The following is a 23,226-nucleotide window of genomic DNA, read 5'->3' as shown; positions in this document are numbered from 1 at the left end:
CCACGATAGAAACTCAGAGGCACTCTTTTTTTGTCAAATTTTTCCAATTTTTTTTTTTTTTAGAGGTTCAGTCCTGCAATTAATGCAGATGTTTGAGCTGACTTGCTGTTTAACTTGCCTCTGAACCTCGCCTCTTTTATGGTGCTTCCTAAAGCCCACTATAAAAGAGAAATAATAAATAAGCACCAATGCGAGGCTGTTTTTTTAAAAGAGGCTGTGCAGGTTTTCCCAGTTCTAAAACAACTCAAAACTTTGTCTTTCTACAGGCAGTGCAGAATTATTAGGCAAGTTGTATTTTTGAGGAACTTAACAAAAAACAAATATATACCCATTTCAATTATTTATTTTTACCAGTGAAACCAATATAACATCTCCACATTCACAAATATACATTTCTGACATTCAAAAACAAAACAAAAACAAATCAGCGAGCAATATAGCCACCTTTCTTTGCAAGGACACTCAAAAGCCTGCCATCCATGGATTCTGTCAGTGTTTTGATCTGTTCACCATCAACATTGCGTGCAGCAGCAACCACAGCCTCCCAGACACTGTTCAGAGAGGTGTACTGTTTTCCTCCTTGTAAATCTCACATTTGATGATGGACCACAGGTTCTCAATGGGGTTCAGATCAGGTGAACAAGGTGGCCATGTCATTAGTTTTTCTTCTTTTATACCCTTTCTTGCCAGCCACGCTGTGGAGTACTTGGACGCGTGTGATGGAGCATTGTCCTGCATGAAAATCATGTTTTTCTTGAAGGATGCAGACTTCTTCCTGTACCACTGCTTGAAGAAGGTGTCTTCCAGAAACTGGCAGTAGGACTGGGAGTTGAGCTTGACTCCATCCTCAACCCGAAAAGGCCCCACAAGCTCATCTTTGATGATACCAGCCCAAACCAGTACTCCACCTCCACCTTGCTGGCGTCTGAGTCGGACTGGAGCTCTCTGCCCTTTACCAATCCAGCCACGGGCCCATCCATCTGGCCCATCAAGACTCACTCTCATTTCATCAGTCCATAAAACCTTAGAAAAATCAGTCTTGAGATATTTCTTGGCCCAGTCTTGACGTTTCAGCTTGTGTGTCTTGTTCAGTGGTGGTCGTCTTTCAGCCTTTCTTACCTTGGCCATGTCTCTGAGTATTGCACACCTTGTGCTTTTGGGCACTCCAGTGATGTTGCAGCTCTGAAATATGGCCAAACTGGTGGCAAGTGGCATCTTGGCGGCTGCACGCTTGACTTTTCTCAGTTCATGGGCAGTTATTTTGCGCCTTGGTTTTTCCACACGCTTCTTGCGACCCTGTTGACTATTTTGAATGAAACGCTTGATTGTTCGATGATCACGCTTCAGAAGCTTTGCAATTTTGAGACTGCTGCATCCCTCTGCAAGATATCTCACTATTTTTGACTTTTCTGAGCCTGTCAAGTCCTTCTTTTGACCCATTTTGCCAAAGGAAAGGAAGTTGCCTAATAATTATGCACACCTGATGTAGGGTGTTGATGTCATTAGACCACACCCCTTCTCATTACAGAGATGCACATCACCTAATATGCTTAATTGGTAGTAGGCTGTCGAGCCTATACAGCTTGGAGTAAGACAACATGCATGAAGAGGATGATGTGGACAAAATACTCATTTGCCTAATAATTCTGCACTCCCTGTATTATGAACCAAACGACTTTAGCTCAGAGAAGTTCCTACACGTTACAGAACTCCCATTTTAATCTCATCACTCCTCTGCTGACTCCACAGAGCTACAATATGAATAAACAAAAACATGTTGATGGAGGAACTGACAAAGACTATTAAAACGCTTAGTCTCTGATAGTCTAAGATACACATCACGAGGCACTGAGTTCAACACTGAGTGGGCGAGTAATGTTTTCTTTTGGGTAGTCAAACTAGATAAAATCTCCTGCTATTTCATGCGTCGTGTGAGATGTTGCATTTCCGCTTTCTCTCCTTCCGTCAACCTGCCTCGCCTTTCCAGATCAATACTACCCTAACCTGATATGGCTCCCTGTTTCTCAGCCAAGCCAGCTATTGGTGTCTCTCTGTGTGTGATTTTTGCACGTGTCCCCAGGCAGCGGCAACATAATACAGGCATATAGTTTTCATGTGGAGTGGAAACCAAATCTTTATGCTCCTAAAAATAGAAAGAGCTGTTTTTCTTTCCTTTCCAGAACACATTATGTTCTCCAGTGCCCTGAGCATTACTGGGGTCTTTTACAAAGTCTTTCAGGTTTGTTATGACCTGTGCTAGAAGAGTCTGAAAGTCAAAAGAAGGCAAACTAGTGCTGGTTCAAGGTGGAAAAGTTGATTCTTTCCTCTAAATGAGGTTATTAAATACACCACGACCACATGAAAAGAACCGGAAAAACATACATTAAAGTAGAAACTACAAAGTTTAAAGAAAGGAACAATAGCCCACAAAAGCTAAATGATGGGGATAAAAAGAAAATCAAATCACACTAATAATCAGCAGGTGTGGGGTGTGTATACATATCCTCATCTAAACCATTTTGTTGGCAGAAAGCCACCAAATAGCCCACCAGGTAAGACTAATGTTTGTAAGACAGCATAAAGCTCAAAGAGTAGGCAAAGGATTTTTTGTTTAAGAGACATGGCAAACTTTAACTCTATGTAAAAAGCAGGAGGACATGAGACTTTAAACATCTGTCTGTAAATCATGTTATGATACACGTGTTTTGCTACTTATTATCACTAAATGAAAGGATTAATTTGGCTGTAGGTCAGGTGGTAGTGTGGGTCATCTACTAATTGGAGGTTGGTGGTTCGACGCCTGGCTGCTCCAGTCTTGGAGAGTGCAAAACACTGAACTCAAAGTTTTTTCTGAGATGCGTTCATTGGAGTGTGAATGTTAGATAGAAAGCACTTAGGCACAGAAAAAATTACCTGAATGGATGTGCATGAGGCATGCCGTATAAAGCGCTCTGAGTGCTCCAGTAGAGGAGAAAAGTGCTACATAAGAAACAGCCCATTCACACTGACCTGCAGAATCCTGAATTACATTCAGTGACATATAATTCACAGTTTCTTTGAAAAAAACAAAAACAAAATCATCATCTAGGGCTGCTCGATTATGGCAAAAACGATTATTTTCACTGAAATTGAGATCTCGATTATTTGACGATATTTATTTAACAATAACAATGTATTGAATAATGACTTTAAAGATTGTAAAAAAAATTATATAAAATAGTGTGCAAATACTGATAACAGTGCAAATGTTTGCAATATAAAAAATAAATGAAAAATGTAAACATCTATGTTTAGTGAACTTTGCAGTGTTGCTCTGTGGTGCAGCTACGACACTGTAGCAAAGTTTACACACTATGTCTACTTGATCCACGTCTGACTCCGCGAACCCATAATGTTTCCACACCACTGAATTTTTTTACCTCTCTTTTCAACCAACTGCAGTCACTCTCCTCTCCAAATAACTTCTGCTTAGCTTTCCGAGCTTCCCTTGTGACACGTGTCCGAAATGCAGAGGTGCGCTCGATTTGCCACACGGAGCAGTGCGAGAGTAAAGCACGAGGGAGGGGCTAATAATCGGCTCAGTCATTTTTAATGATCGTTGAAAGCCCAGATCGTAATCGAGATTAAAATTCGATTAATTGAGCAGCCCTATCATCATCCATCCATTTTCTTCTGCTTATCCAGTTCAGAGTCATGGCAGGAGTGGAGCTGGAGCCTATCTCAGTTGTCTGAGGGCGAGAGGCGTGGTACACCTATATATATGAAACTACAGCCTGACTATTTTATGTGTCCATCAACTGCTAGTTGTTTTTAATCCTAACACGCATTTGTTCCTTATAAGCAAAGTATGACTTCTTGACTTATGGTCAAAAATGTGTTATGTAAGTCTTAGCGCCCTTGATCTTTGACCTTAAAATTCAAAAAAGTTCATCTCTGAGTATAAGTCCACATTCCTGCCAAAACTTCTTCCACCAAAGAAGATCCTGCCAGGTGTTCCTGACATATCAGGGTGATGGACAGGACTGAAATAGATGAAGAGATGAAGGGATGAAAGCACAACCCCAAAGCATATTGCCTTCGGACATGGGTGTTGACGGCCCCTAACCATCTCTCAGAGTAAACTGATGGCTTAACATGAACTTTTTTTTTAAATGTAGGAGTCCAGAATCTAAGGGATAAGGTTCAGAGTAATACAACATATGCTAATACTTTTAACATTTTTTTAGGCAAAGAGTCAGCTAAAAAAATAAAATAGTATATTTAAGATTTTAACAAATACAAGTTTATTAATACAACACTAAACTACTGGTACCAAAAAGCAAATACTGCCCTGTATACTGACACAATATTGTTGTTAACAGACTGGAAAACATGAATACAGCCATTCCTTATCCCAAACCCAGTTTAACCTTTACAAGTGTACATCTGTTCTCTCTTAAAATCAGTTTAAATTCATTATTGATTATTTCCCTGAGATACTCGAGGTAGTAAATCGAGCCTGTCATGAGCAGCTCTCAGCGACATGGCATAATTTTCATCTTACAAATCAGATTTCTTCAAGTTCCTCATTATCAAAAATACTGGAAAGAATTTAAATTCCTCAGAAAGAGAAAAATAAAGGTTTCCTTAGAGAAAAGCGGTTTATGTTCGAGAGGCCATTCTTCACAGAAACTGATTAAAAATATTGTGAGAAAGTGCTCTCAAGGAATTTACAGTCCATTAACATGTTCCTTTCACATTCTCCTAATATTCCTTAGAGCTTCAGTTTAGCGTCTTTAACATCAATTCTGTGCTCATGGTCATGTGGCCGTAAATGTACAAACACAACACTGATCAAAAACTAAGAAAATGTAAAAAGAAATAGAATAAGGTTAGTTAAAGAAGAGTAAAAACTAAAACTGAGACTGTCAATAGATTTTAACCATCTTATATCGGTTTCTGGACACGCATTATTTTTCTGTTCCTGAATATGATCTCTCTCCAGTCTCATATGAACAAATTCATGTTTACAGACACAAAATAATTTTTTTTTTAAATTTTCTTACTTACTTAAAAAAGTCCATATGTTCCATGTGTTGGAGGGCGGGGCGGGGGTTGGTGGTGCAGTGAATCACTTTTGCTACTCACACCAGAGACCCAAGTACAACTCAGACATGTCACTGATTTTCATAAATCATTTGTATTATTTTTTAATATGTTATTAAATCACAACAAATCACACGGAAAGATTTGGTTAGTGCAAACAACTTAGATTTAGAAAAAGCTCATCGTTTGGTGTAAAGTACTTCTTCTTTTAAAGCTCTGTTTTCTTGGTTGCCATAGCGATACACTGTCTGGACAACAAACCTCCCACAGATACAAACTATACTTACTTCCTTACATTACTTAGAAATTTGTGCCGACTGTCAGGAAAAATAAAAACAGTAGAATTCACTTCCATAAACACAAACAAACAGACTGACTATGTCATATTTTGCTATGAGGCTGAACTCGATGGACAAACACGTAGAATAAGCAGAGAAAGAAAAATGTCATACAAAGAAGAGAACAGTTAACATGATAGCCATGAAATAATGTATCCTAATGCAAAGCCAGTGTATTAAAAAATCTTTCTGGAGATACAAGAAAAGGGCTGTTATAGGCTGTTTCCAAATAAATTTAATTTTCAAATATCTGAAAGCCGACTGCAGGCTTTAATTGACATTTTCATACTGATCTTTTTCTTTATCCATTTCATCTGTCTATTTACTTGTTATTTAGACTGTCTGATTTTAAAAGGAGGTGGAAAATATGGCACATTATATGTAAATGTGACCTGATTTCAGCACAGATAAAAATTTAAAAAATAAATTAAGAGCGAAGAGAGGAGAGAGAAAGCGTTATGGCAGCTGAGAAATGGGAGGGGGCAGACAAGAGAAAAGCAGCTAACACAGCAGACTCTGAGCCTTTGGAAGATTCAGTTTAATGTTGAATTATTCATCATCTTTCCTCCCGGTCTCCTCAAGTATTAGAGTTACAAAGAAATGTAATGGTGAAAAACAGTGCTCGAAAAAAGATTTATAAAGGAGTAGGACTATAGTGCCGAAATAAGTAATGTTGCCTTGTCAGTCGAATCTCCAGAGGATGGGCGGCAGTAGCTAAATTACACTTTGAACTAGCTAAGAAAGTAATACGAGCACCTTAGATTGTTTCAGGTCACATCTCTTTTCAATGGCCAACGACTGAACCTGCCTCAGACTTACTTTTTGTCCGGCTGCATTTAACATTGCATGTGCGCAGAGTCAAAGTTAAAAAAAATATTGGTACAAGTGCTAACCCTCAGACTTCTAGTAGATACATGTATGGTCTTAATTTCACATTGCCACCCGCCTGGCAATGTGACAATACCCCATCAGGCATTTACAGATGAATGAATTCAAGCCATTTCCTTCATCTTTTTCAAACTTTGCACACGTTCCAAAGCCTTCCACGTTAAGACCTGTTAACTAAAATTGTTCTTCTTTCCATTTTCTGCATTTCTTGAGATTCTTTTCATTTGGCTTTTAACATCAGCCTCAACAAGACTACTCTGGGTGTGACTTTGTGTGAATATAGAAGGAAAACTTACATAAGTACTATAATTGAGTGCAAGAGTACAAGTTTGCAGCCCTGTGGAAAAACTAATACACCCTTACTGCTTCCATAGGAATTCAGAGGGTAAGTAGCAGCCAGGTGCTTCTAATCAAATTCACTTGATTAACATCATCAAGGAAGTGTGAGCACCTCTATAAAAGCTGAAGTCTGGCTAGTTTGCATTAATGTGTATGTTAACATAATGCTATCCCAAGGTCAGACGGTGCATTGCCCCTTTTAGCATGTTAAATGTTAAAGTTTGTGACAGTACAATTTGTGCAGGACAAAGCCTTTTCTCTCTAAAAAGAACATGGCAGCATGGCTTTGCTTTGCGAAGCTGCATCTGAACAAAAGACAAGAGTTGTGGAACAACGTCCTTTAGATGGACGAGATCGGAGTAGAGATGTTTGATTGTATTGCGGGCTGCATTTTTAGCAAACACCTCATATCATTTATTTGGCAAAACAGCTAAAAAAAAAAAAAAGAGCAGAAATTACAGGGTATTTAGCAGTGGTTGGTATATACCACATGACCACAATGTCCATGATTTTACTGCTGGCCATCCAGACCTTGTTACATAATATACTGCCCTATTTTCTCCTTTTCGCAGTCACTGCCTATATGTTTATAACAAATCAGAGGCTTAATATGGTGTGAAGAGAATGACTCTGTTCTGGAAATAATTGTAACTATTTGGGAAGGCCATTTTTTCCCAGTAACACCCAGAAAAAAGTAAGAAAAAGCTTACAGAAACCAAGATGCATTTCCTCTAACAATATCTAGTCCTAGAAATGACATCGCTCATGTTTCCACTAACCAAGAATGAAACAAATTTTCAAGAGAGCCGAATAACAAACCAGATGCAGATGGTCCATCTGGTATCGGGGCTGGGGTACAGTAGGCTTGAAAGAAAAAGGCTGGCACCCCCCCCCTGGGAGGGGTCAGCTAGCTGCCTGGCAGTTCCTGCCCAATATTAAACGCTCCCACATGGTGAACTACAGTTTGAAGCTCAAGAAAGGATAGGCGAAAGAGCCAGCGTGAACCCTTTGACAGAAACACACGGATACAAGGAGTGTTTCTGTGTCTCTGCAAGGCCATTAAGTATTTACACTTACTATGAGAGAGTAAGACAGTAAGTGCTGCTAGCACGCATATATGAATGATGTATTTTCCTCAGAGTGCACAAGCTCGGAGCTGAAACACTGCATCGAGTACAGAGAAAGACCAAGCATCTTTCTGCTGTCTCAGCTCCATCTCATTCAACTCTTTACATCTGTGTCCTTTCGGTGCCCTATTTCTTCTCTGCTGCCTCTTCCTCATTATTTTAGTCTGCTTTTTTTCAACCACGTGATTAATGAAGATGGGTATCGTTTAGGTTTTATCCGATACCAGTACCAAACCGGTACTTTTGAAACGGTGCCGGTGCTTAAACGGTGCTCGAACCGGTGCTTAAAGAATGGAGAACACACACTTTGTCCAAAAACCTTTTATGTTTAGCTGTGTTTTTGTAAAAAGATAACAATGTTAGCCTTTTCTGCAGCTATAGGGGATATATGGTATTACTCTTGGCTGGAAGCAGTGCTTAATCAATGGAAAAAACATAAACTTTGTCCAAAAACCTCTCATGTTTAACTGTTTTCCACTTTTTCTTTGGTCATTTTAGTCTTTTTTGCCAGGGTGAAGGGAGTACCTGCCATCAAACAAGAAGACAGCTGCATGTAACTACAACGGTGTTTGCTAGTTCACCTTACATGCATTAATGTAATAACGTGGTGAGCCTACTCAATGTAAATTACACACGAACAACATTAAGCGACTCACCCAGAGAAGAACGGCTGCTGCTGCCATCATCATCCTCATCATTTCTGCTACACTGGCAGGGCTACAGGCCAGGACTCTCCTCTTCGGGTTCTTTGGGGATGTTGCTAACTCCGGGTCCGATAACAGGCACCACACCCGCAGTAGATGTGCTCGGGTGTGAGCTCTCGCAGCAAGATATCAAATACGGCGCATTTCTCGGCTTTAAAAAAACCCGCTATGCGTCGCCAGGTGTTTCATCAGATTCCAGGTGTTACCTCCTTTGCACAGTATCAGCTTAAAGCACTTGTTGCAGGCTGCTGAGTTTGCATCTTTTGCTGTGAAGTACAGCCAGACTTTTGACCGCTTCGACTTGGGCATTTTTAATCTGTAGCTCTGCTCTAAAAGAACTTACGTACCTGGGCCCGCCTACTATCCTTGGAAACGTAAAATGATTGGCTAGAATTCAAAGTGTATGACATCTCAGGGGAAAAAAGCACCGAAATGTGCGCTGCTTTTTGGTCTGGTTACTACCGTTTATGTCAGATACCGGTACCCATCCCTACACATGACAAGTTGTTTCTCTCACCTGCTGTCTTCGTACCTTGAACAATTTTATTCTGTTTAAATACTTTAAAACTCTTTTTTGTGCCACAGGCAGAAAGAAAGTTTCTTGTTTCTGTATTTTTGTCTTGCTGTGTTGTGTTTCTATCAAATTAAACAGAGCTACAGGCATTTCATTTAATACTGTTTAAGTTCGCCTGCAAAAAGTTTCAAGTGAAAATTACAGATAAACTTTTTGCAGAGCCTTAAATTGTTTCTGACATTTATTCCCCGTGGCCTTTCAGTGTCCATCACTAACCGCATTTATGTAGTTAAAAAAAAAAGACAACAAAAAAAGGACATATATTGATAACAAACAGAGCTTGCGGAGTTTAAATTGGTTACTTCTCTTTTTCAGCTCTTCCTTAGTGATCTATTTTTAGTCCTCCAGGCTCCGGTCTGGCCTTCACCAGATACAGAAAACCCTATGGTGTCTAAAGGGTAAATGGACAGGTTCTTGTGTGTTGCTTTTCTACTCTATTTTACTCTTTATAAAAAATGTCTCATACACCCACTCACACACATATTCATACAAGCACTTTCTTCTACGTATAAGTGCTTTCTATGTAACGTAAACACACACACACACACACACACACACACACTCCGATCATTGCATCAGGAGCAGCTCGGGTATCAGTATTATGCTCAAGATACTGTACTTTGGCAAGCAGACCGCAGCACCCAGGAATCAAAGGGAAGCCAGGAATTGCATATGATCATCTTAGTCAATAACAATATAACCCTTGTATATAAAAAAAAAGGGTTTATATATAGAGGAAATTGATGGCAATGACCAAATGAATATAAAGGACAGATTTCACAAACAAACCAAAGCTTACTCACATCACAGAGACACAGTTTTTCTCAGCTGCCAGACTTTAGCCATACAGCAAGTTTCTTTTTTTAAGCTTTTGCTTTGGAGGATGTTAAGTACAATTACATTTTGGAGCCCAATCTTAAACAGCTAATGCACAGATCCCCAGTCTCGGTACATCTCACCTTCTGTAGAGAATAACTGCTAAAATACTGAAATATAACAATAAATGTGAGGAATAAAACTAAACATAACTGCACAGCATTAGAAAACCAAACAACACTGTGAGGTTGTGGTGGGTTTTTTATGCTTCTTTAATGTCTCTGTACTGCAGGCTGTAAAGTAAATGATGCTTTTGTTCTGAAGAGTGTGAGTAGGAGGCACAAAGTACAGGACTACTTCTGGTTACCTGAGTGAGAATATCCAGTTGGCCTATAATGTGTTCCAGGGTGTTGGCTAGACCAGGTGGGACCCCTCCATCTGAAGCATGGGACTGTGCTTGACCCTGGGGTGAATGCTGCGGTAAACTCTGTGTTTGTGTCTGATGGGCGGTGGAGGAACTGATGCTGAGGCTTCCATTGGCATGGGAATGAGATGCTCTGCTCTGGATGCCAATATGTCTGTAGCTCTGAGTGTGGGCAGCAGTTTGAGAGTCCTGCCTTTTAAAATGCTGAGCTGGATCAGAGGTCTGGAAACAAAGAGGACAGTGAGAGTGAGAGCTGTTAGAAACTTTGACATCTTGGATGTGTCCCTGTTGGGAAAGGGAGAATCTTTTCTGTTGTAGATTGTGCAATCTTTTAAAAAAGTTTAATATTACTTAGTGAAAACAAAATTGTTGCTCTGGTTGGCAGAAAAAAAGTTTTAAATTAGAGACAATTGATGAATCGCCTACATAAAGTGGCAACAGCGGTAATATTAAATATTACATTTCCTGACAAAAATAAATCAACAAATATTTATATCAATGCAGGCTGAGTTTTTGCTCATGCATATCTACAGTAAAAGGGACCTCCCACAAAAAACACCACCTCATCTATACCTTTATGAAATCTGTTCTTGAGCTGACATGAAGGCTACATGAAGTTTGGACGTCTATACCCATTGACTCTGCAGAAAGTTGGTGACCTCCGCGCACTATGCACCTCAGCATCCGCTGACCCCACTGTTGTTGTTCGCAATAGCTTCCACTCTGTTATAATACTACGGTATTTCAAAATGGGACTTGTCGCATAAGTGGCATTCTATCACGATGCCACGCTGGAATTCCCTGATCCCCTAAGAGCGACCCATTCATTCACAAATGTTTGTAGAAGCAGTCTGCATGGCTAGGTGCTTGATTGTATACAGCTGTGGCCATGGAAGCGATTGAAACCACTGAATTCAACGATTTGGATGTATCTGTGAATACCTTTGGCAACATAGTGTAATTAAATAAACAAACAAACACCCAATGACTAGACCCCTCATCGTCCCCCTAGTTGACTGGCAAAATCTTTGGTCAAGGGCAGACTTAGAACTCATTTGGAGCTTAAAGAGCTTAAACATTACAGTCTGAATGGAAACCAGTGTTGACTCACTGCTTCACACACACACGCACACACACATGTGCACACACACACGCCCACACACACAAAAGCTAAGTCTGTCGGCCTGCGTTGTGATTAATTCAATGAGGCACAAACACATGAAGCTCGGTGACCACATCTCTCCATCACCATGTCTACATGACTAAATTTGTCCACACATGTATACGTTTCTTTATATTTCTGTCTGCCTTTGCAGACCTCTGACTGATTGCGTACACGTGTGTGTGTGTCTGTGTTTACGTATATATTGTGTCACCTGTCCTCCATCCCAGTGAGAGAGACAAAAAGTGTTTACCTCATCACACATGCAGACTGAAGCCTATTCACATTCAGCTCAAAACGTCAAACTGTGTTGTTCCTAAATGAGTGGAGCTGTCAGCGATTGCTTGGCTCATCACATCTGCCACAGACGTAGCTTATAAGTACAGCCAGAATAAAACGAGCATGGGTTCCCTGCAGTCATGTACAAAGAGTCCAGGAGATGATCCTTGAGTGAGTATAACACATGGACCTGTCTGTCCATGAGTCATACTCACAATATCAGAAACATCATGCAAAGTTACTGTTGAAAAAGTGGCAGTGAGAGAAACTGTATAAAAGTCAGTAAAATATGATACAGGTAGCCCACGGATAGTGCGCCGCGAGATAAAACAATATGTGGAAGCTGTTACAGGCTGAGATTTTAAATTGCAGAAGAGGAACTTCATCAACAATATTAACAGTTAAATGTAGCTTGTTTATACACAGGATATTTGATTTAGTCATTTTTAAAAAGACTCAGCACCTGTTGATCATATAGTTTGACAAATTTGCACTTTTTCCAGCTTGTTTCACCACCTGATGGGATTCACCAACATTTTTCGATAAATCTGCCGCCATGCAGCCGCGGCTCTCTGAACTGTTCAGTGTGTGGGCAGAGAGCAGAGCAGCAGCACATTTGGTGGACCAATCAAAAAAACAGACAGAAGCATGAATGAGCTGCAAACGTGTCTTTTTGATTAATCGCTAATCTTGATAGATGGGTGTAGTAGATTAAGTGCATTCCAGAGTTTATATCCTATCTGTCCTTCCACAGGCTGTATGGAAGTATCACTGTATTTTCATAAGTTTTAAAGCTTATGTATGCATGTGGGCGGCAATGCTATTGCTAAAACTATAAATCAGTCTGCTAACTCAACATGCTCTTCATCTAACGAGAAGTCGGGGAAAACCCCGTTACTCGCAAATGTACATGCAAGTACATGTAAATGTGCACATAAACATGGTAACCATTCTCCTAATGAATCACCTGGAGTGGAAAAACCAACAGTGGAAAATTTCCTGAGGCCAAATTAAACTGTTAGTCTGACACAGCCAGCCATCAATATACCTCACAAGCTGCATAGAAAAAAAATACACACACCTCTCTCTCGCTCATATATATATATATATATATTTTATTATTTAACTCCCTGTAACATGTCTAAATAGTCTATTTTACCATTGCAATGCCTTGTTTTTTTTTACCTGCCACTCCAAGACGTCTCTGGATCGCTTTACAAGTGCTTCAACTTCAGCTGCTGCGCGTTTCACAAAATAAGTGAGCAAAGGTGCTAATTTGTGCCAAATGGCAACCCATAAAATGTTTCCCCCTGTGGCACAATGTTTATATCAAAATCACAGTCTACAAAAGTGCAATTTTCCTCATTTGCAAGACCTGTGACTTTGACTATGACCTAATCAAACACACCTTAAGTTGAATATATATTATTAACTTTTGTTCATTTTGTTAGCTATCCCTGCTGCCACTGGGTAATAAGCAGGTTGCAACCTGAACAAGTCAGCAGTCCATCTCAGAGCTAACACACAGAGACAAGCAAAAATTCACACTCACGGCCAATTTAGAATCACCAATTCACCTAACAAGCGACGTCTGTGGCCTGGGGGAGGAAACCTGTGTAGGCACCGTGCCTGCACCAGTTAGGAGCTCGACACCCACTTGCTGTGAGGCGACAGTCCTAACCACTGCACCGCCACACCGCAACTGATTAAATTTAACTGGCTGAAGCATGATAGTCGTTATAATTCTGCGAGCTGGCGAAACAATGAAAGGAAATTGTTTCGTGGAAGGAAAAGCACAGACGTAAACAATCTAAATCAGCGATGGCTGCATTTCCTTTAGCCGATTCATTGTTATGGTCTTGTTATTGTACATGATAAAATATATCATTATTATTGCCAGTGACAGAATAAAATATCTATAATATTTAAGCATTTGCTATTAAAAAAGTCATGTATAAAAACTCTCTGTAGTCCCAATGCTATATTTTTGACACTTTGAATTACTGCTGATCTTTATATGGTCCATAGAGTATAAGAAGAGCAGTGGCAAGTACTTTTGAACAGAAATGATAGAGGTAAGCGGTGCATTTATACTTATTTCAGGTACCTTATCAATTGTGACGTGTCCATGACAGACAGGTATAAAGTTGATAGAAGCTACTTTTAGCCATAAAATATAATGGTTATAAGCTCATTACCTTAAAAGCAGTCGGTCCTGTCAGTCTAATGCTAAAGTTAGCTCAAACAGCTACAGTGTCAGCAGCAGCATTGTGGGTCACCAGTTTAATGTCGAAACACTTTCAGGCACAACTTATCTTTTCTTATAATAGATCTTTATTATGTTGTTCATGATAGTAATAAACCTGTATCCAAGTATGCCACTAGGGTGATATCAATAAACTTCATTTAAATCATTTATAAAAGACTCATATTACACTCAGATATTTGATTCATATCACACTCAAACAGAAATGTAGAGAACAAACTGGAAAATTGGTTTTAAACTGCAAAATACTGTCACTCCTTAACAAATCTATGAGTTTCCACAGTCTAATTAGGGATTATTTCTATTCTCACTTTAAATTAATCACAGTCATTCAGGCAATGATTCTCTTTTACACTAGTCCTAGCGCAGATGGCACAGCTGGTGATAATGGCTCTTGTTGCTCTGCCATTGCATACAGTGTAAAGCATCAGCATCATCTCCTCACTGATCAAATAAGAGAGGCTGGTAGGTGTGTGGGTGTCACAAGATAACCGTAACACGTAGACAAACATTTTCACCAGCTGCTGATATCTCAGTTAATTAGAGGGAAGCGAACCTTTTACGAGAAACTGCTAGTGATGCTTTTTGATGAATGAAGCCTGAAGTTACTCGGCCTCGATTGTGCCTCTCGACTCCACTACAGGCTCAAAGGGGGAGGCTGTTTCTCACTCTCATTTTTTATCTGTCCTTGACTGGCTCTCTCATCCTTTTCTTTTATTTTACTGTTTTTATTCTGCTTTCATCCCCCCCCCCAGCTCTCCAAAAGGTGTCTCTTAATGCCTCTCAAATTTTCTCTTTTCAATATAATCTTGCTTGTTTTCTTCTCCAGTGTGTGCGACTTGTCTCGTTCTCTCCCGTGCTTGTCCTGCTTTCCCACTTTCTGTACCTTCCAGCTCTTCCTCTCCCTGCTCTTCCTCGCTGATGCTCTCTCGCTCCACTAGACCATTAGGTTCTCTTTAACTCCACTTCTATGCTGTCCTCGACAGTCCTTTGTCACACCCTCCTGCCTTTCTTTTTAGCTCCTGATGTCAAATGTATTCAGCTCACACTGTTGGAACAATATCGCCGGCCTTATCTTAAAGATTCACACATAAATGCAAACAGAGCCGTGCATCTGAAACATCTGTGATTGATGGGGGTTTATTTGCACTACAAAGTAAAGGTGATTCAGCGATATTGGTAATAGAATGATCGAGGAAATTAAAGTTCAGCTAGTGCAGTCTCTGAACACCCATCCCACACACACACACTTTCCACTCCACGTCCTAAAGCTGAGCCACACAGTGTAGTGGTTTGTGTGTGTGTGTTGGGCTGTGAAGGAAAGCCTGCTGTGAGTTTGCAGCTCGTCTGTCTGCACACGTGAGCACGAGAGAGACCCAGATGTGAAGCTAGAGACAGAAAGTGGGGGAAGGGGTGGAGGGTAGATAGAAGGATTAAGGCGGATGTGATCAGAGAGCGCTGATCTGCCTGTCAGCAATAGATGTTACTGGCACGCGCACGCATGCACACACACACACACCTAAAAGGAATCTATGGCCACACCACAAACCAACAGCAAATTAAGATTTGCTTAGCTGTGTTGAGCAGAGACAACCTGAAGCACACACACTTTCAGTCTTTAGCCAGAGAGACCTCATCTTGCAGCTGGCTTACTGTGTTTAACAAATAGGCCTACATGTTTCTGGTACAGTTCCCATCACTGGCAAATTATCACGAAGCTTCACATTCCAAGTATGTTAAAGGATAAGCGTATCAAATTGGCTTCTTGTGAAATCCCTGTGAATTTGATTCTGAGAGAGCAATGGGTATGGGTGGCCTTTGCCCATGTATGAATAAACAGAGCATTACTGTCTCATTAGTCACTTTCTTCCTGGAGCGATGAATTTCTGCCAAAGGCATTATTGTGTAATAGCGGATTTAACACCTGTTTGTCATTAGATGATTTAAACACAACCATCTCATAATTATCTCATCATTTCTAAAAATGTTAAATGTTATACTGATGAATTATTAGCAAATAACTGTACACGGTAAATGCATATCCACTTGCTATTAGGAGTAAAAGTGGGCAACCTGGTACTAGCAAATAAGTACTGGCATCATCAGTGTTATCCAGGTCACGTTAGAGTCCCTTTTCAAAATAGAAGATGTAGTTGGTCGCCAATTTATGAAGTGTAACTAGCTTCGTTTACACAATTTTGTCCATCCATTCTGTCAATGAGTGTATGGAAAATTAAAATAAGTAAATCAAAAATAACAGTACACAAAATACAAAAAGTTCCTTCAACTTCAAGTAGCTTTAGCCAGGGATACTTAAAGTGTGTGCAAAATACCATAAAAAAAACTTAATTGTGCTAATAGCCCACAAAAAAATATTGTGGCCAAAATATAAGCAAACTAGATATTAGGGCTGCCACAAACGATTATTTTGATAGTCGACTAGTCACCGATAATTTTTGCGATTAGTCGACTAATCAGATCATGCATCCATTGGACGTAAAAAGTACAGCTTATTGCACCAGCAGCATCTGCTCTTATATAACTATCATGAGCTTACAGCTTTGAGTGTTTAAGGTATGTGCTAACTAAAAATAAAGACAAGATGATAGTTTATTACATTTTAATGAAATTTGCAGATTGTTTCGGTGAAGTTTAATAAACTTCTTGCTATCTAAAATATAACAGGACACCGGAGTATATTCTCGAGCATCTCACACTTCTGATAATCAGTTGTCTGCTTGACGTTTATTCAGCTGTGTAAAAACTATAACTTTAATCTCAGCCAAACCGATTTACTCAGGAACAAATAAAATACTGAAAAAAGCCAAACAATAACATTTTTAAGTTATCTAAGTGACTTATATATGTTTAACCTGAGTAGCGAAAGACGGCGGTGGGTTTGAAAACGATTTGGCGGGAGTCCGGTGTTCTCAGGGCTCTAGTGAGCCTTGAACCCCGGCTCGCTATCGAGCTGGTGGGTAACAGACGTTCCCGAAAACGTCAGAGCGCTTTTGAAAAAAATGTGGTGTCTTGATAAACTGAGAAGATATTTGAGGTTTACACAGCTACATTCTCGCCTTAAAATATGTTAAACGTTTATTTTGTGACCCAGAAAGAATAATAAGAGTAATATTAAAACTAACTAGCTGCCGCCATTGTTGGAAACTGAGCAGGGCCGCGCTATGACTTCTGGGATAGGTTGGGCCACGAAGTATACACCCGACCCATCCATCAAATCTGGGGAAATGAAGAGCGCATTTGTCGGCCGCATTTGTCGGAGTCTTCGAATTTGGACAGTCTTCGTCGTGTCGCTGCAACGTAATCGGCCTACAAATGCGGGCACAGGAGGATGCGGTTCCTGAATTTGGAAACAGCTACGATATCGGACACAGCTTCTTCTTCTTCGGGGTTTAACAGCAGCTGGCATCCTTGTACATGCAGTGCTGCCATCTTCTGTTTCAGTCCGTTATTACACTCTTAAATCCTACTACTTATTCCTGCGTCTTTTGGGATCTTACAAAGCTTCAAACGACACGTCGACTATTAAATTAGTCATCGACGATTTTGATAGTCGACGTAATCGTGACTAGTCGACTAATCGTGGCAGCCCTACTAGATATTCATTTGAAATGCTTAAATGTCTAAAGGGCATCACACAGCGAGCATGTTGTGAAAAAGTGATGATGAGCATCAGTAACACAGCATCATTATATCTTAGAAACTATGATCCTCATAAATGTGGTATGTATTGTCAACATATAGAAAGTATTGTAAAAAAAAGATTTAATATATCATGTGGCACCCTCTTTAGGACTGATCTGAAAGTGATAATAACGCCACAGAGCTATTTAAAATGGTTTCTTTTGTTTGTTTTGAAAAACTTGATATTTGAAACTTGAGGGTTATTACTAAACATTAACACTAAACAACGAATTTTACGTGACAATTAAATTAAAATGATTACAATAATTTTAGTAGAATACTAGTAAATTAATATGGGTTAAAACTGGGCAAATAACAAAAGCCCGAACTTTGCGGTTGTTTATCTGTGTGTGTGTGTGTTTGGTAAATGGTCTGTATTTGTATAGCGCTTTACTAGTCCGTAAGGACCCCAAAATGTTTAGAAAGAACAAATGATACAAAATTATTACACACACACACACACACACACACACAATACAATATTTTTCCTTTAAAGTAACTACTGCAGATTAAGTGAGCTGCCTTGGGGGAAATTTGTGTTCTCTGAGTGCTTCTTGTTAACTATGTTACAAAGGTATGTTCCTCTCATACCTTTGGAGTCAGGGGTTAATATACTTCGATGACTACTCTTTTTGACATATGCTGTAGCACATTGATGCATGCTTCTACATTCGACTTTATATTCTAACGATATACAGGTTTTTGATATTAACTGTAAACGGGCTCACATTTTCTGCATATTTTTAATTAGCCTGCAGTAGGATGTTTGGGCAGCAGTGTTCTGCAACGTCTGCGGTTTCTCCTTTCAGCCAAACAGCATCCTGTTTACTATATTTTGTTTCTCTGTACATAAGTCAATTTATAAAAGCACATTAGATCCACTTTTCCCATATTAGAGCATTTCTATGATTCCTCAATCCCTTTAAACTCATAAAGCCTTTGAATACCCTTTCTAAGAGATACAAACTATCAAATTCAGGCGAGCAGTTGACATTTCTCTCTCCTCTACTTCTTCTCAGGCGACACGTGTGTGAGACTTGTGGCAGTATAAGAGAGATAAAAGGGCTTGTATTAATAATAAATTATGAACGGCTAAATTATACATGAAAAGGAAAATCTAGGAAGCTTGCACTTCCAGGTGCAGCTCCCAGCATTACTTAAACTGTAACAGTTGGTAACTGGCAGGATCTATTACTGTTGTGTTTAATGACTTGAAGTGAAAATCTGTAAAGAGATGCTAAATAACAGGTCTCCACGTGAGGGCGACATGTTTAATTCATGCCAGAAAAAGGTCAAACTCCACGTGTCTCTATTACTTCCATCAGTCAAATCAGACTTGTAGTCTAATCATTACAACCAGAATGATTGTGAAAAACCTAATGAACCTCAGATGGATTTATTCATTCATTTATTTATTTATCTTGGTGTTCAGCTCAGCTATAGAGTAATTTGCATATATTGATTGTCAAAGTAATACCTGCCATCTCTATCAGGATTATGTAATCTGGGGATACGTTGTACACAGTTTCTAATGGAAAAACAAACAAAAAAGAAAGGGAAACAAACCAGAAGAAAGGAACAAAACTGTATATTATGCTATATTTTCACTTTTAACTTTCATCCTATACACAAAAACCACACAAGTAGATTTAGAAATTAAGTTTAAAAATCTGTGTCTCAGTATCACAGGTATGTGACACAGCCGTACAATGATATCACAATATTTCAAGGAAATGTGTGATAATGAAATTTATGGTGATATAGAAAATACTGAAGAACATTTTATCTGTGATTGAAGCTTGCAGGCAGCGGCATTTATTAGTGCAAATAAGATGAAGGGCATTTTCAATCCATCTTTTCCAATGAGCTACTGTCACTGACGACAGACTACTTAATTCAAAGTGTGAATATATCGCCAGCAGTAGCAACAACAGCAGCAGCAGCAATGGCAGTGACACAGCAGAAGTCACATGTAAGCATAAACCCTGTTGTTAAAGTAAACTGTCATAAAACTGAAATTCAAAAACATTATCTACCTTTGTTTTTTCACTAGCTGTCTAAAGCCCTGCCTTTTCACCATGTAACCACATCAGAAATGTCTTTCTTGTCGTGTGGACTGCAATTAGCAAGAGCTCCACCAATGAGTCATTTGTTTACTTCTTGGTTACACAAAAGTACCAGCTACTAGTTATCTCATCCTTGCGTGTCTTCATGTCTTGGTTTTACTCGATGGTGTGTTTTTACCCCAAGTGGAAAAACCAGTTTTGTAGTTTCCACCTTCAGCAGGAACGATTTTTTCCCCATATTTTTGCAAAACATTGTGCTTCGTTAAATAGTTCCCATTTTACTAAATCGTCAGGAGGCTGACAAGCAACTCTCTCTGTCAGACATGTTTGGGCATGTGTCGTTGTTGCATGTGCTTGGGAAAGTAAACAATGGTTTTGCCATATCATTGATATGGCAAATATCATATAATCATGTAAAAATGTAGAATCATACTATTGCGGACGACCCTATTTGGTAAGCATACTTATGTAGTACGCACTGAAAAGGACATCCATCTTAACTGCCCATTCAATCTCGGATTGTCCAATTGTGCACCTTCAAACACATTAGCAAGTTTTTTTATGCTATATTTATGTGCAAATACTTTCAACAAAGACTAGTGCTATATTCTCAGAGCCAGCTGTTAAAATGTTTGATGTGCTTTCATCGGACGATATCTCAAAGCTGGCGCCAAACTAAAACACAACATGTTAAAGGAGTCTCCAGCTAAACTACTATAAGGCATGTTATCTAAAAACAGCTTGTTTCATATTTCTATATGTTTGGTCTAATAATAACTTCACACATTCACTGGAGATCTAGGATTAAGAAAAAAAGGATAAATTACAAATACTAGCTTTTTACATCCTTTTAAATTTATTATTATAAATTTATTTTTTATACTGAAAAGGGTAGCAGGTAGCACACACTCCAAATACATTTACTAGATTTAGAGATCGCAGTGCATCTTCTGTTGACCAAGTTGTTTTTATTTATTGTGGAAACAGTGGGAACTTCAAGTCCATGCAGACCAAGGTGTTTAAATGAGATTAAAACTGTGGTCTCCTTTTCATATTTGTTGTCATTTTATCTATTTTCAATGTTCTGATACTGAAATTACTAGTAATTTATGTTTTCGTATGACTCAGAGGAATCCTTATGAAATTATTTTGCTGGGAGTGAGTCGATATAGACATTTTTCTTTTTAAATGAGAACAAGACCTGGATACAGATCCCTCATTTATTTGTTTTTGTTTTAACAGATGATTGGAGGTTGATGAAACGGGATCAAAAACCTCCTGTGGATGATTTGGGATAAACTGACAAGGCAACAATCAAACAGTCTGACAAAGCTCTCTGGGTGGCTCTCAAAATTTTAGATTTAGAATCTGGATTTTCCAAAACATAAAAAACAAATTTGTCAAACACAATACAAATATAAGGATCATTAATCTAACATGTAACCTATGAATCCATGTGGGGTTTTTTAAGAAGAGAGAGAGCCAGCGCAAACATCACAACTGAACCACAGCTGGTTCTTAATCAAGCAGATGTGAAGAGCTGCTTTTCCATTAGTGCTCAAACTTCAGACAGCTGTATTTGAAAAATCATATTTCCCAGTGAAAGGGTTCAGTGGGGTTAAACAAGAACAGGAGTTCTCAGAAGAAGAGAATACATTTCGTACATTGCACTAATCATTTCTCTCTACATGGTCCAGCTGCCCATTTTCTAATCACCCTTTCAGGCACATCTGTAATAACGGCTGCCAAGTGGAAGAGCTATTAAATCCATTTACAATCCTGTTCTCACAGCACAGAAAGAAAAGGCAGACAGAAGAAAAAGCATCCGCGAAAGTTCCACAAATGGCATTAAGAAAGCAGGTGCTTTTTTTAAAGGACACTGAGAGCAAACTACTTAAACTAGGCGTCTAAGAAAAATGTTAGAAATAATCACCTTCACATAGATGATGCTTGATAAACACTCACTTCTAGCTGAAGCTGATCAATGGAGCTTTTAAGTAAATATCGTCTTTGTTAAAGATTACAGACGTGGATGAAGATAAACAGAAATGCTATGATTTTTATAAGAATGATGGTTTTATAACAGGTTGAACTGGATGAGTTTCACTGCTGGACTGATGTCGGCTATGTATGTGACTTAAGAATCCACTGATAAAACTTAATGTTGCACTTCAGTCATGTAACACTATAATGCTAGTTGCTCAAAGTGTGACAAGGATATCCTGCCTTTCCTACCTTAATTAGTGGGCATAAATGGATGAACAGACACATTTATATTTTAAACAACCTCTGTTGGCCAAAGTGCTGTACAGGTTATATAAAATATACACTGAAAACAAGTAAACAAGACTGTGTTTGCATAAGAAAAGACAGGACACTAGGATAATAGGGTTTTTAAAGTGATTTAAAAAGACTGGGCAACTCTTATGTAAAAAAGGTAAGTTGTTCCGAAGATTTGAAGGTGCAAAATTCAAAATGTATGAAATGTGTGTCTGGCTTTCTTTTTTGTTTTTACTTCCTTTTTTAAAAAAAAAACAAAAACATTTTCATAGTTTTTTTAAGCTCACTTGATGATCAATCTTTGCTTACAGGAACAATGCCGTAATAAACATCAGCAAACTTCCTTTTGTTGTTGTTTTTAAATAAATAAAATAAGTATAAACAAATAAATACAGACATATGGAAACTTCCGTTTTAGCAGCTGTCTGGAGAAAAAAACCAAACAGATTGCCAGTGCATGGGCCCAGCAGGGGGTCATCTTAGGCAGATCTTGAGATTGGTCGGGTAGACTGGTGGAAACCCCGATGAGTGAGATGACATGCTGGGGACATTGTGTTTATGTTTTTTTTTTTTCTCTAATGGAAATTGTAAGCAGCACTTAACAGTTAGTTTTCATTTTTTCACCTTTGTTTACTATGAAGTTTGCCAGTCTGGATTTTTGAGTTTAAAGGTAAGGCAGCTTCACTGTGGGTGGATCCAAGCTCATAGCAGACCAATCAGTAGGAGGGAGAACAGCAGAGAGCCAGGATTTGTTTATGCGTGTGTCTCCACATGTGTGTGTCTCAGAGAGAGAAAGAGAGGAAAGACCTAGGCCGTGTCTTTGTTGATGTAAGTAACACTATAGAAGTCAAAAGGCTTGAAACCAAACCGGTCCTAGGAGTTTCCCAGACGACCGGTGACACCAGTCTCCTTTGTGTGCGTCCAGGACACATTGAGCCTTTTTAATATTTAAACATCTCTAATGGCAGCTCTGCTGTTTGTTTCTCATTTATCCTTGGCTCACACTCCTTTCAGTCACTTCCAAGTTTTTGCTCTAGCCAAACTTAGGAGGACAAAAGTCACATTTCTCTGCAGTTGATCGTTTTAATATTGCCTTCCTCCTATGGTTTTAATCCAGTCCTCAACAAGTAATTTTTGACCCCCTCCCCCCCTCCCGCTGTCACAGCCATAACTGCC

The 23,226-nt window shown here is 39.1% G+C and overlaps 1 protein-coding gene across 1 annotated transcript in view; it reads right to left on the bottom strand.

The window, feature by feature from the left end:
• The window catches only part of poc1a (POC1 centriolar protein A), a 49,997-nt gene that overhangs the window by 6,322 nt on the left and 20,449 nt on the right, over positions 1 to 23,226 (bottom strand). The window contains exon 10 of the mRNA XM_084928647.1: positions 10,239 to 10,517. Within this exon, the coding sequence (XP_084784773.1) occupies positions 10,239 to 10,517 (279 nt within the window). The remainder of the gene's footprint in view (positions 1 to 10,238; positions 10,518 to 23,226) is intronic.

This window comes from Perissodus microlepis, chromosome 5 (assembly GCF_051167445.1).
Source record: "Perissodus microlepis isolate ML-2025 ecotype Zambia chromosome 5, ASM5116744v1, whole genome shotgun sequence".
NCBI classification, from domain to species: Eukaryota; Metazoa; Chordata; class Actinopteri; order Cichliformes; family Cichlidae; genus Perissodus; species Perissodus microlepis.
Note: the sequence above shows the minus strand (reverse complement) of the source record. Positions and strands in the feature narration are given on the sequence as shown.